This window comes from Pseudochaenichthys georgianus, chromosome 13, assembly GCF_902827115.2.
Source record: "Pseudochaenichthys georgianus chromosome 13, fPseGeo1.2, whole genome shotgun sequence".
In the NCBI taxonomy this organism is placed as follows: Eukaryota; Metazoa; Chordata; class Actinopteri; order Perciformes; family Channichthyidae; genus Pseudochaenichthys; species Pseudochaenichthys georgianus.
In genome coordinates this window covers 37,398,132-37,412,875 of record NC_047515.1, presented here as the reverse complement: position 1 = coordinate 37,412,875, position 14,744 = coordinate 37,398,132, and the positions used below count along the sequence as shown (strand labels likewise).

Here is a 14,744-nt window from a genome sequence, read left to right as displayed (position 1 = left end):
ATATCACTCCAGAGCTAGATGCTGGTGACGGGCTAAGGTGTGTGCTTTGTTAAAAACTGCAACTACAAATGTGTTCACACTTTCTCGCTGGATATACTGTAGACGCTTATCTACGGAAATACAGGCAAAAAGTATTACAACTATTAACGGGCCCGATAATGCTTTTTGGGGTTTCCCTCTCTTATAGTGTGTAAAGAGGGTTTTGTGTAACTCCATGTTCTACTTTGGTACTTGAGTAAATGTACCTCCACCAGCAGTTTCTACACTGTGGTTTTACTTTAGTCAATGATCTCACCTCTGCATTGTGAGGCGGTGCAAACGGCCAGACTGTGAAACTGAGATGTAGACGGATGAGAGTCATTTAGAGGACATCCACACAGAGCTACGTAACGCAGAGCTGGACATGAAAGAGAAACGTTGGAAATGAAATCGAGGCAAAGAGAGCAAATCATCTCTGAGAAGGAGTAAATATTAGTTTAACTGCAGCGTCGACTCTTCGGGCTCTGAGGGCAGCGCCCACAATACAGGACTATAATGAGTGTGTGTAAATGTGTGTTTATAGTCACTGCACAAACTCCTGTAACCTTTTAAAGAGGCGATGGAATGTGTGTGTGTGTGTGTTTGAGGGTAAATGTGTAAATACTGTCAACTGATTTTAAAGAGACTGCAAGTGAGAGGAGAAGGCTGTGTGTGTGTGTGTGTGTGTGTGTGTGTGTGTGTGTATGTTCTTAGTTGACAGTAAATACCCAAAGCAGAGCTCACCTCAGGCTCACCTCATGGGTGGGTCTGCACGTTCTAAACAGCTGCCGTGTGTGTGTGTGTGTGTGTGTGTGTGTGTGTGTGTGTGTGTGTGTGTGTGTGTGTGTGTGTGTGTGTGTGTGTGTGGCCTAGCATTATTATACTTGTGGGGACCTAAATCTGTTTACACAGTCACGTGTGGGGACTCGCCTCCCTTATGGGGACAAAATGGAGGTCCCCATAAGGGGGATCATTCATTTTAGAGTGAAGACTTGGTTAGGGTTAGGCATGTGTTGGTTAAGGTTAGGATAAGTCTCCAGGAAATGCATGTAAGTCAATGTAATGTCCCCTGAAGTGTGTGTGTGTGTGTGTGTGTGTGTGTGTGTGTGTGTGTGTGTGTGAAAGAGGGAGGGAACCGGTTTTGATAGAGGAAGAGGAAGAAAGCAGTCTGCTGTTTGTAGTGATGCCGTGTGAGTGTGTGTTTGTTTAGTGACACGAGCATGAAAGGCAGCTGCTGCACGAATCGACACATGCAATAAAATACACACCCAGGAATGCACGCACGCAGACACACACACACACACGCATATATATATATGTGTATATATATATATGAACGCAATACATGAAACACATACACCTTTCTCTGTTTCCAAACCGATCTTCTCACACTTTCAGAGACTCAAGTTAGGGTTAATTCATGCTTTATATTTGTGTCTGTTGTTCCTTATCTAGACAAAGTTGTCTTGTGCGGTCTCCCAAAAGGCAAGTGTTTGTAGCACAGGTAAAACAAATCTATGAACTGTGTTTACCTAATCAGGACACAAACAAAAGTAACTGTATTCCCTAACAGTTACATAAAAAAGGATATAAAATTGATAACTGGTACATGTGTTCAATAATAACACGTAGGATTACAATGTTAAAATACTAATGTGTGTGTGTGTGTGTGTGTGTGTGTGTGTGTGTGTGTGTGTGTGTGTGTGTGTGTGTGTGTGTGTGTGTGTGTGTGTGTGCGTGTGTTACCTGAAAACGCCTGTGTGCTGTGCTGCAGTATCTGGGATCTGAAGGCCTGCCAGGCCCCTGTGAGCTGGCTGAGGAAACCCCGTACGTCTGTGAGCTCGCTGCCAGAGGCCCGGAGCGCGGAGAGAGTCGATCGCAGGGCCTGCCGCTGCCGCACACACACTCCTCTGACACACACAAACACACAGCATTTCATTATTGTAACCTCGATTCCTTGACAGTACTTCATCTGCTAACATGTCCGAACGTCTTACGGCAGCTGCCACATAGAGATCGGCACAGGAGTGTTGATAGCCTCCCAGGTAGCTGCTAACAAGTGCTATTAATTTGACAAGTGTGTGAATAAGACGACGGTAGCCATTAAAGGTGTGGTTGTAGCTGGAATTCCAAACTGTTGAGGAAATTCTTCAGGCAACTCTCTCTTACCCCCTTCTTAACAAAGACTTTGACTTGTAATCCCCACATGCTCCGGTGGAGTTTAACAGTGTGTACGAGCAGAAAGCTCTGGTGTGACTGTGTGCCTTTCTGAAAAAGAGCAGACTGTATGTTCTGTGAAAACTCTCCCTGGATAGGTTTTAAAAATGCAGCTGCTTCCTCGTTCAATCATGCAAAGTGTGTTGACGAGTGTTGCCTCGTATGTACTGTAAATACTATATTTAAAGTGTCCTGGATGTCAAAGCCTAAAGCCACAAATAGGTGACTGACCTTAAACCTTGTGTGACGTTCCAATGTGTGAGACAGTTGTTCATGGTGGTATGCATGGACGGCACACACGTGTTATTGACGTGTTATTGAAGTCTTCAAGTCAAGATTTGAGGATGTAAAGATTCCCATAAGCAGGATCAGGTTTGAGAGTGCCTTTCTTATTCTATGTTACGATACAATAATACTTTATTGACAGATCAAGTCTGATGTTTCACAGGAGCTCCATTTGCAACATCAACAAGGACAAATATGAAGACAGGAAACACGAGAGACACACTCATAACGGAGTGGTGCAGGACTGAGCCGGTGTGTTTGCATTCAGCAGCCTGAGTAAGGTGTGTGGTCAACAAGCTGAATAGATGCTCACTTTTTAGTACCAGCCGCTTAAGACTACTTTTTATAATAAAATACTGACGCCAGAAACTTGTCTTTGTCACTTTTATGTGCCACATATAATGTTAAAGCAGTCAGAGCGTTCAAACAGGATGACCTTGAACAGATGACACGCGGCTTTCAGTTTGAGCTTGCATTCAAAATGAGACGAGCAGCTAATAATTAATAAATATAAAAAAATGATGAGACTGTAGTCACACAATCCTCCTGGTTATGTTCGTGATTTTCTGTGGAAATCTAATTGTGTTCGTACAACGTGTTTGAACGCTCTCACGTCTAAAATGTTTTCTTTTGTAATCCATAGAAAACAAGAAATTCAGAATTAAAGACAGAAAAAGAAAGCAGGACAGATATAACCGGCATGTCCTCAGAAAGAGGGCACAGCCATGTTTTACAGCACTCTCCCTCCTCCCTCCATCTCTCTCTCTCTCTCTCTCTCTCTCTCTCTCTCTCTCTCTCTCTCTCTCTCTCTCTCTCAAAGAAATATGTTCAGACCAAAAGTACTTTGAGCAACATGACAGATCATCGAGTCACACACACACACACACACGCACGCACGCACGCACGCGCGCGCACGCACATACGCACACACGCACACACGCACACACACACACACACACACACACACACACACACACACACACACACACACACACACACACACACACACACACACACACACACACACACACACACACACACACACACACACACACACACACATAATGAATGGAGTCACAAATCCATGCAAAGAGCGTGGACGTGGAAAACTAAAGTGCCGGAATAGAACATTCTGTTATTCCAAGAACACTTTAGAAGCTACATGTGGGCTAGAGCACAGTGAACAGTTTCCAATTTTTACACACACAGTCACACACACACAGTCACACACACACACACACACAGTCTCACACACACACACACACACACACACACACAACACACGCACACGCACACACACACACACACACACACACACACACACACAGTCACACACACACACACACACACACACACACACATCACACACACACACACACACACACACACACACACACACACACACACACACACACACACACACACACACACACACACACACACACACACACACACACACACACACACACACACACACACACACACAGGTGGGTACGCGCTGACACAAACCAGGAGTGATGGAAAGTAGCTAAGTACATCTGTTCAATACTTCATTATCTTATGCACAATAAGTAGTATTACTTTAAGTTTACTTTGATGCCAATACTTTTGTACTTTAACTTATGTACATTTGAATGTCTTTTACTTGTGTAACAGAGTATATTTACTTTTACTTAGTTAAAGATGTTAGTACTTCTTCCAACACTGCGCACCAGGCAGATATGGGTTGTCCTTTCCTGTAGTGTGTAAAATGTTATATAGCCCCTTAAAATCTGGATTAAAAGTAAAACTACAAAAAAGTTATCATCAAAATATACTCGGTAAGTACTGAGTACTATTACTGCAGAAAGGCTCATATCAATATAGTATAAAGAAACATATTGTTAGCTTAGTGTACTCGTGCACTGTATCAACGGATAAGTAGTTGTATGTTATGCACTTTTTCACAGTGTTATATTATCGTAGTTATTATATCATCCTTTTTAATCACTAAAACATCTAACAGCATTTGAATGTTGCAATGTAGAGACAATTTTAAGTATTTCAGAAAATACACATTGATCAGTTGTAAACACATGTAATGATATATGTTTAATAAATCAGTAGCTATAAGTCTCGGGGATTAAAATAATATCTGCCTCTGAAATGAAGTGGAGTAGAAGTTTAAAGAAGCATAAATTGGAAACACTCAAGAAGAGTACAAGCATTCTTGAGTAAATTAGTACTTAGTTACATTGCCAAACTTCACACAGGTACACACACACACCTGCACGAACACACACTAGTTTTGATACCCACAGGCAAACTCATCTATAAGTCTGGTCTTGCGTGCAGAGAGACAGTTTGAGTGTGTGAGCGCTCAGCAGGGTTGAGTGGTTGTTGTTTGTCTTTTCCAGGGTTTGTGGCTTAAGGTGATCACAAATGAACGGAGTCTAAGACGAGACAGGATGAGAGGGGTGTGTGTGTGTGTGTGTGTGTGTGTGTGTGTGTGTGTGAGAGAGGGAAATGCCTGTCACGGGAGCCGGTTTTATAATGTCAGATGACATAAATCATCAGGCTGACAGCACCACATGGAGGAACAGATACGAGCCAGATCTGTCAGAGGTGATAAGGCTAAGATAGTGAAAACCAGAGAGGGAGAGAGAGGGACGGCATGCCTTTGCTCTCTCCATGGTTTCCTCATTTAGCAACTTTCCCCGTCAGCGGCCTGATTGAAAGGCACATCTCATCTCTCCCACTCTCTCCTCCCTCCTCCCCTGTCACATCTCTTTCAATCCCTCTCTTTATTTCCAGGAAATAGCCAGTGGGTTCACTTTCACTCCTGTGTTTTTCCATTCCCTCTTTTATTGGTTTTTCCTCTATCATCTCACACAGTTGTTTCCCATCTGCCCTGGCCTTCCTGTCAAGCATCTGGTCAAGGAACTGACAGCCAATCAGGGGGATGCAGACTTTTTCATCTTTTGTTCTTGTGTTTCATCTTTAGCTTTACTAAACCTTGGAAATTGTCAAAAAAATCAGGTCATATGACTTTTCCTAACAACTATTACGTAAAGGGGCCACTCTACTGTGACATGTCTCCGTGCTGTAATGTTCAAAAAGCTCTTTATTTTTCTCATACTGCCTGTGCTGCAGCACCTCTTTTCACCCTCTGTCTGACACCAGAGCCCATTCTGCTCTGATTGGTTAGTTAGCAGGCTCTCTTGTGATTGGTTAACCACTTAGAGATGTTGAAAGTTAAAAACATATAAGTTACAACATAAATTGTAGAATACAGAATAAGTACCGTATCTTAGACAATCTGCGTTTCTCGGTCACGATCGGTCGGTTCCATGAACAGCAGAATGTTTTCTCAGAGTAAATGTTGCGGTCGCAAGGTATTATGGGACATTGTCTCCCCTCCTTTCGTAAAGGATGGTCGAGTGTATCAACACAAGCTTAAGGAGATAATAAAGAAAAACGAAATCCTCTCATCTAGACCAGGGGTGGGGAACCTTTTTCCTCTCAAGGGCCATTTCAATGTTTTCAACATCCTCAGAGGGCCGTACAAATGATTGACCTCTGCTTAAAAATACTAAAATCACAGCCCACTCATTTCACCTTTCTTTCATGCTGTGCAAAGAAAAAGCAACCTCTGAATCCAGATATCTTGCCATGACTCACGTATGCATGCACGTGCAGAGTTGTGGCATGACCACCCAAACAGAAAGATATGGACACAAGATGTGTGCAAATATATTTAGACTCCTATCCATGTGAACATGATTTAAGTGGGGGGGACCTAACCTCCTCTAGGGGGGTCCTCCCCCCCATGCTCCCCCTGGAAGATTTTTTTTTAAATGTTGAAGTTAAAAGCATCAATCTGGGGCACTTTGAGAGCAACATTAGTAGATCTATGGATACAGATCTCAACACCCATATGAAACAGAACTGTAAGCAGATTTTCTTTTTCTTTATGGATATTTTACAAATCACTCCCCTTTTAAACTGTATTCGTGAAGAACTTTTTTTTACTGTCATATAGTAGGCCTAATTTATACCTGTTTACTTTATTCTCTTATTTTTTTAGAACTATAATGATCATATAAAGATGTGCCTTTACCTCACTGGTTGTAGAAAAAGCTTCTTATATTCGTTAGCATAGCTAGCTAACCAGATGCTAATAACAACAAAGTTATTGACTCAGTATGACAGATCGCCACTGGGTTTACAACTAAAGACACAGCCACGCACAAACTGCAGCATGTGGACGGCTCCTTATGGGTACTGCAATGTTTGGAAGTGCCAGAGCGGAGCTGCGTTCTGGTGCTCCCCGTCAGAACTACACCCCTGTCAGATGAGACATATACCACGTGATGACACGTTAGGCTTGTGTTGTGTTCAAGGACCCTGACCTTGGCCAGGAAAAACAGGCACTCACTTGTTTAATTATTTTGCGGTCTAGATTTCTTTAATTTTTTTCTTTTTTGCGTGTGTTTATAAATTACCTCGAGGGCCACACCAAATGGTCTCACGGGCCGTATACGGCCCGGGGGCCGGAGGTTCCCCACCCCTGATCTATACTCTAGAGCAGGGGTTCCCAACCCCCGGGCCGCGGAGTTGTTACTGCCGGGCCGCGAAATAGCTGTGAGTTTTTCGTAATATTTGCAGAATTATAAATATATAAAAATATGTTATCATATTTTTTTCAAAAAGTGTTTAATGTTCGCACCTATACCAGACATATTATTTCATCCAGTAGCCTAGTTAATCTTTCACCAGAAAACCGTTGAAAATGGCTTTTATGATGTTCCAAGGGATTCGGCGGCTCAGCCTGGTCTCGGCCTCTCGAGCGCACGAGAAAGTTACCGATGCACCAAGTAGGAAGAGGAGCGTACAGGAGACAACCGTTTGATTACAGACTGTTGTGTTAATGTGGGGAAATGGCAGTGCATACATTATTTGAGATATATTTCAAACTCGGACTTCATTTTAAGGACATGTCGGCCAGTGGTGTAGAGCTATTTGTTAAAGCACCGGATTGGCAAAACAGGAGAGTAAACCAGTCTGCCTTGATCTATGAATTCATGTCCGGGACTCTCACGGTATCTGCTGCCCGCAGCTGTTTTATAGAAGGAAAACCTCCTTCACTTCATGAAATGGCTGCAGCATCAGGAGGCAGCGGGACGTGTAACTCCGCCTCTGAGAAGTGCAACACCAGCGCACCGAGAGCGGTGCCTTTTTACGCACCGCCAAAGCTGTGTTTACCTTCATCCGAACAGCTTAAGAGTGACTGCAGGCTGCTACGTGTTAACCACACACACCTCTACACAAGGCGCATGATGTGTGTGTGTGTGTGTGTGTGTGTGTGTGTGTGTGTGTGTGTGTCTGTCCGACACCGGCATTTGTTTTCAAATGACCATGAACAGTAATTTACACACATCTGGCTAACTCCATAGGTAGCCTATATGCGGGTGTTCCCAAAATAAATTAGTTTAATCTTAATCTCGATGTAGTGCTAAATGCTGTCGGATGTGCACCGGAACGAACGTCACTATCATAATATCTTCTGAAAACAAATGCCAGTGACACACACACACACACACACACACACACACACACACACACACACACACACACACACACACACACACACACACACACACACACACACACACACACACACACACACACACACACACACACACACACACACACACACACACACACACACACACACACACACACACACACACACACACACACACACACACAGGCGACCGGACACCTCCTTCATAATGTGCCTTCTCCTCATTTTCCCATCACTGGATTATCCGTAAATCATACAAACAAAACCAAAACGTTGATTTATCTGTTTTCCCGTTTTGTTTTAAAAACTGAATAACTTCGGAAAAACCAAAAAACGACACCGGTTCTTTTTTAAACGTTGTTAATATGTTTTGGATGCATATTGTTCTAGTAGTTGTTCAGGCATACAATTAGCCTCTGTTGCTACCTGCTGGTGGTGAGTAAATATAAAAAATCAGTTCAAATTGACAACCGTTCCGCGATTTTTTTTTAATGTATCTGCCGGTCCTTGGCACAATAAAGGTTGGGAACCCCTGCTCTAGAGCACATGTGTCAAACTCAAGGCCCGGGGGCCAAATCAGGCCCTTGGTGGATTTAATTTCGGCCCGCAGGATAATTTCTAATTACTATTAGATCTGGCCCGCCGGTATTTTGCACACACACCTTCACTCCATCCTGAGGATCTCCTCCGCTCAGAGCCTGAGCCCAAACATTGATGACCTTGCACCCGAGATGAGAGGCCAAGTATCTGAACTAGCATCACAGAGCAGCACACTGAGTCTTAAGGGATGTTTCCTTCTGCACTTTGTTTGTTGAGACAACAGGGCATGTTTGGTTTTTTCTTTGAGGGAAATAGTTTTGTTGAAGCTGTTGTTGGCCTGTGGAAAAATGTAATCCTAAGAAATGACTCCGGGAAAGCTGCAGATTGAGCCATAAGAAATGATTGCAACTGATTATTTAATGTTGTTTTTATAGGCAATAATTTAAGCTTTGTTAGTTCCAGGTTTAATATGTGCAATAAGTTCATTTCAATACGTTTTGCAATAAACATTGAACCAGTCCAGCCCTCGACTAGTACCCATTTTATAATTTTGGCCCACTGTGTATTTGAGTTTGACACCCCTGATCTAGCGCAATGATTCTCAAATGGGGGTGCGTGGAACCCTAGGGGTACTGCAGGGGGTACGTGAGATTAAAAAAAATAAAAAAGGTTAATTAAAAAAATACCATTCATGATTACAAAAATAATGTTAGTACAATAAGTTAAATAGAAAACACAATTTTATATAAAATATTCCTAGAACAACCAAGGGGGTCCTCGTATAAACATGTCAAATTTGTGTATTATATTTCATAGTTTTTCATAATATATAATTGTGTTCATTGGTTTGTTAAACAGATATTACTTCAATTGAAAATCTGTTTTGAAAATGTTTCGTTATGTTATTTTTTTCATGCCTAAAGATGAAAATATCCTTAGTTAGTTGTAATTCGTGCATTACAACTATCAAAAATGTTCGGGGTCGGTCAGGGGGTATTGGCTGAGAAAATGTTTCAAAGGGGGTACATTACTGAAGAAAGTTTGAGAAGCACTGATCTAGAGAATTCAAACAGCTCTTATCATGGCTGGAACTTAGATACTTCTGGGTCATTTTGTTCCGTCGGGAAAGTTCCTGAGAGAAATTCACAATTCGAGCGCAGTCTGTTCTCTCTCTACTCGTTTACTTACCTCAGGTTTTCTTTTTCCTGCTTCTCTTTTCCGAGTAACTGCTCTGCCTCCTCCTTCGTGGAAGCTGCCGCCGCTGCCCGCCTGTTGAGGAAGAAGAAGAAAGACAGAAGAAGAATGAGGGTGGAGAGCCGTGAGCAATATTCACTCATTAGAGAACCTAAGCCTCATGGGGTCGAATGAGCTTATAGATGATGCAACTTTAATGATGGAGAGCAGAGGATGATCGTGATGAAATGGAATGAGATGAAAAATTAAAATGTACCTCAGAGGTAACTGATATAAAGAGAGACCTCCCCCTCCCCTCTTGCTCATATCCACATAATTCAACAACTCGAGAATTAATGGGATTGAAGTGCAAAATAGAGATTAAAACAAGAAGAATGTAAGTGAATTACTTTTTAAGTGTTACATTTTGAGAGTTGCCTGGAGGTACATGCATGATATCTCATGCATGAGCCCCGAAATGTGCTTACTTCTACAGAATGCTAATGTGGTCACAGTGTCAGCTATACTTTTATCATGATCTACAGACACGAAGAAGTTAAGGTTTATGGTATGTTCTTAACTTCTTGCCAGTGTTACCGATTGGTTTGCTTTGCTTCTTGCCAAGGGAGCCCTTGTGACGCTAACTTCCAGGTCGGCCAACAAAAGCCCGTCACGACTGAACAACTCTACTATCATCAGGAATAATGGAACGCCTACTTAGCTTGACGTCATCATTGACACTGAAGGGGCCATTTGTAAAGTTGTTTGTTTGACTGCACTCTCTCTGGGTTGTATTGAATCTAATCGTTGGTTATTTGAAGTGTTTCATGTAATCATTGTATAGGAATTTCTGGCAAGGTAACGATTTGGACTGTTTTTTATTATATTATATAAGATGCGATTGGGCTGTAAACTTTCATTTTGATCTGTAAACACTGCCACCCGCAAATACCTCAAGTGCCGTTACTGTGCTTTGTATTTTAGCCTGATTGATTCCAGCAGGAAAACATTGACCGACAGACTCCAGCAATCAAACCAAACTCATAAACAGTGAGGTTGTGTTACCTGGACACTCATCCAAATATTTCCTAAAACACCACAAATAAACACTGACAGCGAGACAGAGAGATATCATAATGAGCAGTAAGTAGCAGACAAGTAGAGTCTAAAACCAGACCAACAACCAACAAAGCAAGAGGGAGGGTACAATTTCAATGAAAAGCTTTTTTGTTGTGCTTACTGGCCAAGACATGTGGGGAGAAGTCATTCAGAGGGCCTGTGCGATGACGAAATCAGATAAGAATAACAGCCACTGTTTGTATAACAATGGAAAGAGCAATCATTTCATTGAGAGGTAAAAGTACAAACTGTCCAGTCCTGGCTTTATAAGTGGTACGGTACAATCAGTCCTTACCTCAGGGTTTCCACCTGCCAGTACATTTTGATTTCCCTGTTCATGGCTGTTATTGGGTGTGGCTTTTGTGAAGTGTTCAAGTAAGGGGTAATTTGAAGCTTTAGGGTGATTCAAGATCCATCTGCTAATCGTCCGGATCCTGAATGTCCGCCTCGTTGCACATTATCCCGCTTATTACACAGCTTCATAATATAAACAAACGATTTGGCTCTTGATTTGATTGATGTTGAAATCCTCATATTTCTTCAGCAGAGAAAAGATTGTCCTTTCCACTGCGTACCAACGGCTGTAACTGCGGCGTCAGCAACGTAACTTATCAAGGTTTTCTGTAACTGTCCAAGACATTTTCTTTTCCATTAAACAGTCTTTAAACACCGCAGAGCCCATACTGTGTTCCTGTTCGTGTTTACTTCCTGTCTGTCTTCTTCTGCTGCTGTTCCCTTTAGTGTTTCATTCCTGTCTGTCTTCTTCTGCTGTTCCCTTTAGTGTTAACTTCCCGTTTGTCTGTTTCTGTTGATTTCACTGACCTCGAGCGAAAAATAGCAGTCCTCTGAATTTTCTAATTGACCAATCAGAATCGAGTATTTAACTAAGCCGTGCAATAACTCTAGGTTGCGCCTAATGATAGGTAAGTGGCAAACGAATCGAGAAAGACAATATATTTACGAGATTTACAAATGTATGACAATGCTGAGGAAAAATCTGTAGCTACGATTGATTTCTGAAATATCACTGATTTGCAGTTTATATTTGTATGTGTGTGTGCAAGTGTCAGCATTTTGAAGACCCAAATGAACATATACCGTTGTCCAAATGCACATTTTCATTATTCTGTTGAGAAATGTTGAATTTGAACCATTTTGTATTCCTATTTTAATGTTGGTGTAATGTATATTTATGCTGCTATTGAAACTCAACATTTGCATTTGAAAGAGATCATAAATAAAAATAAAATAAGAACAAGTCCTTTTATCTGTGCGATGTGTAAACGTTGCACGTAAAGAGGGGCGGTTGGGAGCAGATAGGGTGAGAATAGGCTAAGCAAGTATCTAGTAATCCTGTGTGTGTGTGTGTGTGTGTGTGTGTGTGTGTGTGTGTGTGTTTGAATGAACACATGTTTATGCGTGTAAGCATTCTGATGTGTGTGGCTTTGCTGATGTATCTGGTGTGTGTGTCGGGTGTGTGTGTGTCAGGTGTGTGTGTGAGACAGAGTGAGTTTCCGTGAGCGTCTGCTTGCATGTTTGCCACTTTCTGACCCAGTCGGGATGAGCCTGTGATCCTGTTTGTGTTTTCGTGCGTGCGTGTGTGTACCTTTGCTTTTATGAGTGATGGCAGCCCAGACTCCCACTGTTCACCCATCTGTCCCCACCATTCCCAAAGCGAGATCAGAAAGAACATTGCCTCCAGACGGATGTGTGTGTGTGTGTGTGAACGTGTGTATGAAATGAATTTCGTGAGTGTGTATTTCGTCTACGAATCTGTGTGTGTATTGTGTGTGTGTGTGTGTGTGTGTGTGTGTGTGAGCTCCTGTTCCCAGGGCAGTGGCTGTCAGTGAAATAACTAGGTAGTGCCAGCAAGTGCGTGCCAGATTAGAGTACCCCCTACCAGCAGCCCAAATCAACTGCCTCATAAGGACATGTCACACACGCACACATAGTCCTGCACACACTGATCTGCCAGTGTTATCGTGACCTAGCGAGTCAAATGTTTTCTCTTCTGGGATGTGTGTGTGTCAGAGACTTTCATGCTTTTTCATATTTTCAGAGATTTGGACTGAAGGTCAACGCTACAAAGCTAGCAGGCTTATTTCCTGCCACAAACTGTGTACTAAATGTTCTTTTACATCATGTCTTTTTGTGTCTACGTTATTGCTATAGGCGAGAACTATGGGGTGATTCTAATTGTAATATTGGTGGCTCCTAACTTTGGGACATCCTTCCCTTTCGTATCTGATTATGTAAATCAACTCAAATCTAAAATAGTTGCTTAAAGGCGCTTATTTGCTTTACTGGCTCTAATTGTTTGTGATGGTTCATTGCTTTAGTTTAATGTGTGAGAATCAATGTGGACGAAAACATTTAGCTCCCTTATCTTCAGTAGTATCAAGGAAGCATCTAACAAGTGTAATGTGGTCACTATCTTACTGTTGTTATGTGTGGTCTTGTTTGGTTGCCTGTGTAAAGATGTTTGGGCCAATGACACCGAGGGAAGTGAGCAGTTAAAATCACGTGCTGTTGTAAATAACTTGTTTTGTTTGTTACGGAGAGGGAGATACGTTTGTCCTTCTGTCGATCCATCCTCCCATTGTCAACCGTATATCTGGAGTCAGGGTTGCGGAGGAAGCAGTTCCAGTTGAGGGCCCAAACTTCCCTTTCCCTGCCCTCGTGAAACGGCTCTGACTGGAGGATTCCAAGGCTCTCCCAGGCCAGCATGCACATAGAATCCCTCCGGCTGGTCCTGGGTCTGCCCTAGGTTGCTAGGTGCTTGAATCACCTCAACTAGCTACTTTCTACTCAAAGCAGCAGCGGCTCAGAGTCCTTCCCGGGTGACTGGAGATATATGCCTTATCCCTAATGGAGATGCCAGCCACTGGAAAACCATTTAAGCCGCTTGTATCCTCGATCTTTTGATCATGACCCATCCTTCATGACCGTAGGTGAGAGTAGGAACGACAGTCATCAAGTGAATCGAGAACTTTGCGTTCTAGATCAGCTCTTTCTTCATCTCAATAGTGCAGTAAAGCTCCTGTTGCTCCAATTATCCGGCCCATCTCACGCTCCATTGTCCCCTCACTCAAGGATAAGACCCCGAGGTACCTGAGCTCCTACACTTGGGGTGAAGTTTCCTGCTGAGAACCATGACCTCAGATTCAGAGGTGCTGACCCCAACCCTTCACACAGACCAACGTCAGTATCAGAACCACATCATCTGCAAAAAGCACTGAACCGATGCCGCCTATATCAGGACTCTAATATCCTAGAAGGGGAGAAATAGGGATTCCTTTATGACCACAATATAGAATATATATACAATAAATGAATGTGTTTGCAACTATGTACTACTGCTCTTTTACATGGATACATCCTGTTGGACAGACATCTTCCCAGCAGTTGTTTCTGTGGATAGTTACATAGGAATCTTCAGAAATAAACACAGCCAACACATATTGGGTTTTATTCCTTTTTCAGCCACTAGAGACTTTCAACAAGAGCATCCACACATTGGAACTGGAACATGCATTTACGCTCCCCGGCCTTTTGGCATTGGTCAATTTGACACAGATCAATTAAGTGATATCTCGTGAGTGCATGTCGGTGTGAATGTGGTCGCATAGTTGTGTGAGAGTGTGTTTGTGCTGGCATTTCCTGACATCATTAGAAGTGACATAAAAGCTTTCCAATATCAAAGTGTCATCTGTTCACCCACTGCGTGCGCATGTGTGTGACTTAAAAGACTGTTTTGATCAACACAGTGGCAGGACATTCAAAGCTAAAAGACGTTTTACTGTGCTCACGCACGCACGCACGCACA

General features: G+C 42.6%; 1 protein-coding gene across 1 annotated transcript in view; it reads right to left on the bottom strand.

Moving 5' to 3' along the window:
* The window catches only part of lekr1 (Leucine-, glutamate- and lysine-rich protein 1), a 97,944-nt gene that overhangs the window by 43,048 nt on the left and 40,152 nt on the right, over window positions 1-14,744 (bottom strand). The window contains exons 4-5 of the mRNA XM_034096958.2: window positions 9,815-9,895; window positions 1,765-1,928 (exon numbers count right to left, since the gene is read on the bottom strand). Of these exons, the coding sequence (XP_033952849.1) occupies window positions 1,765-1,928; window positions 9,815-9,895 (245 nt within the window). The remainder of the gene's footprint in view (window positions 1-1,764; window positions 1,929-9,814; window positions 9,896-14,744) is intronic.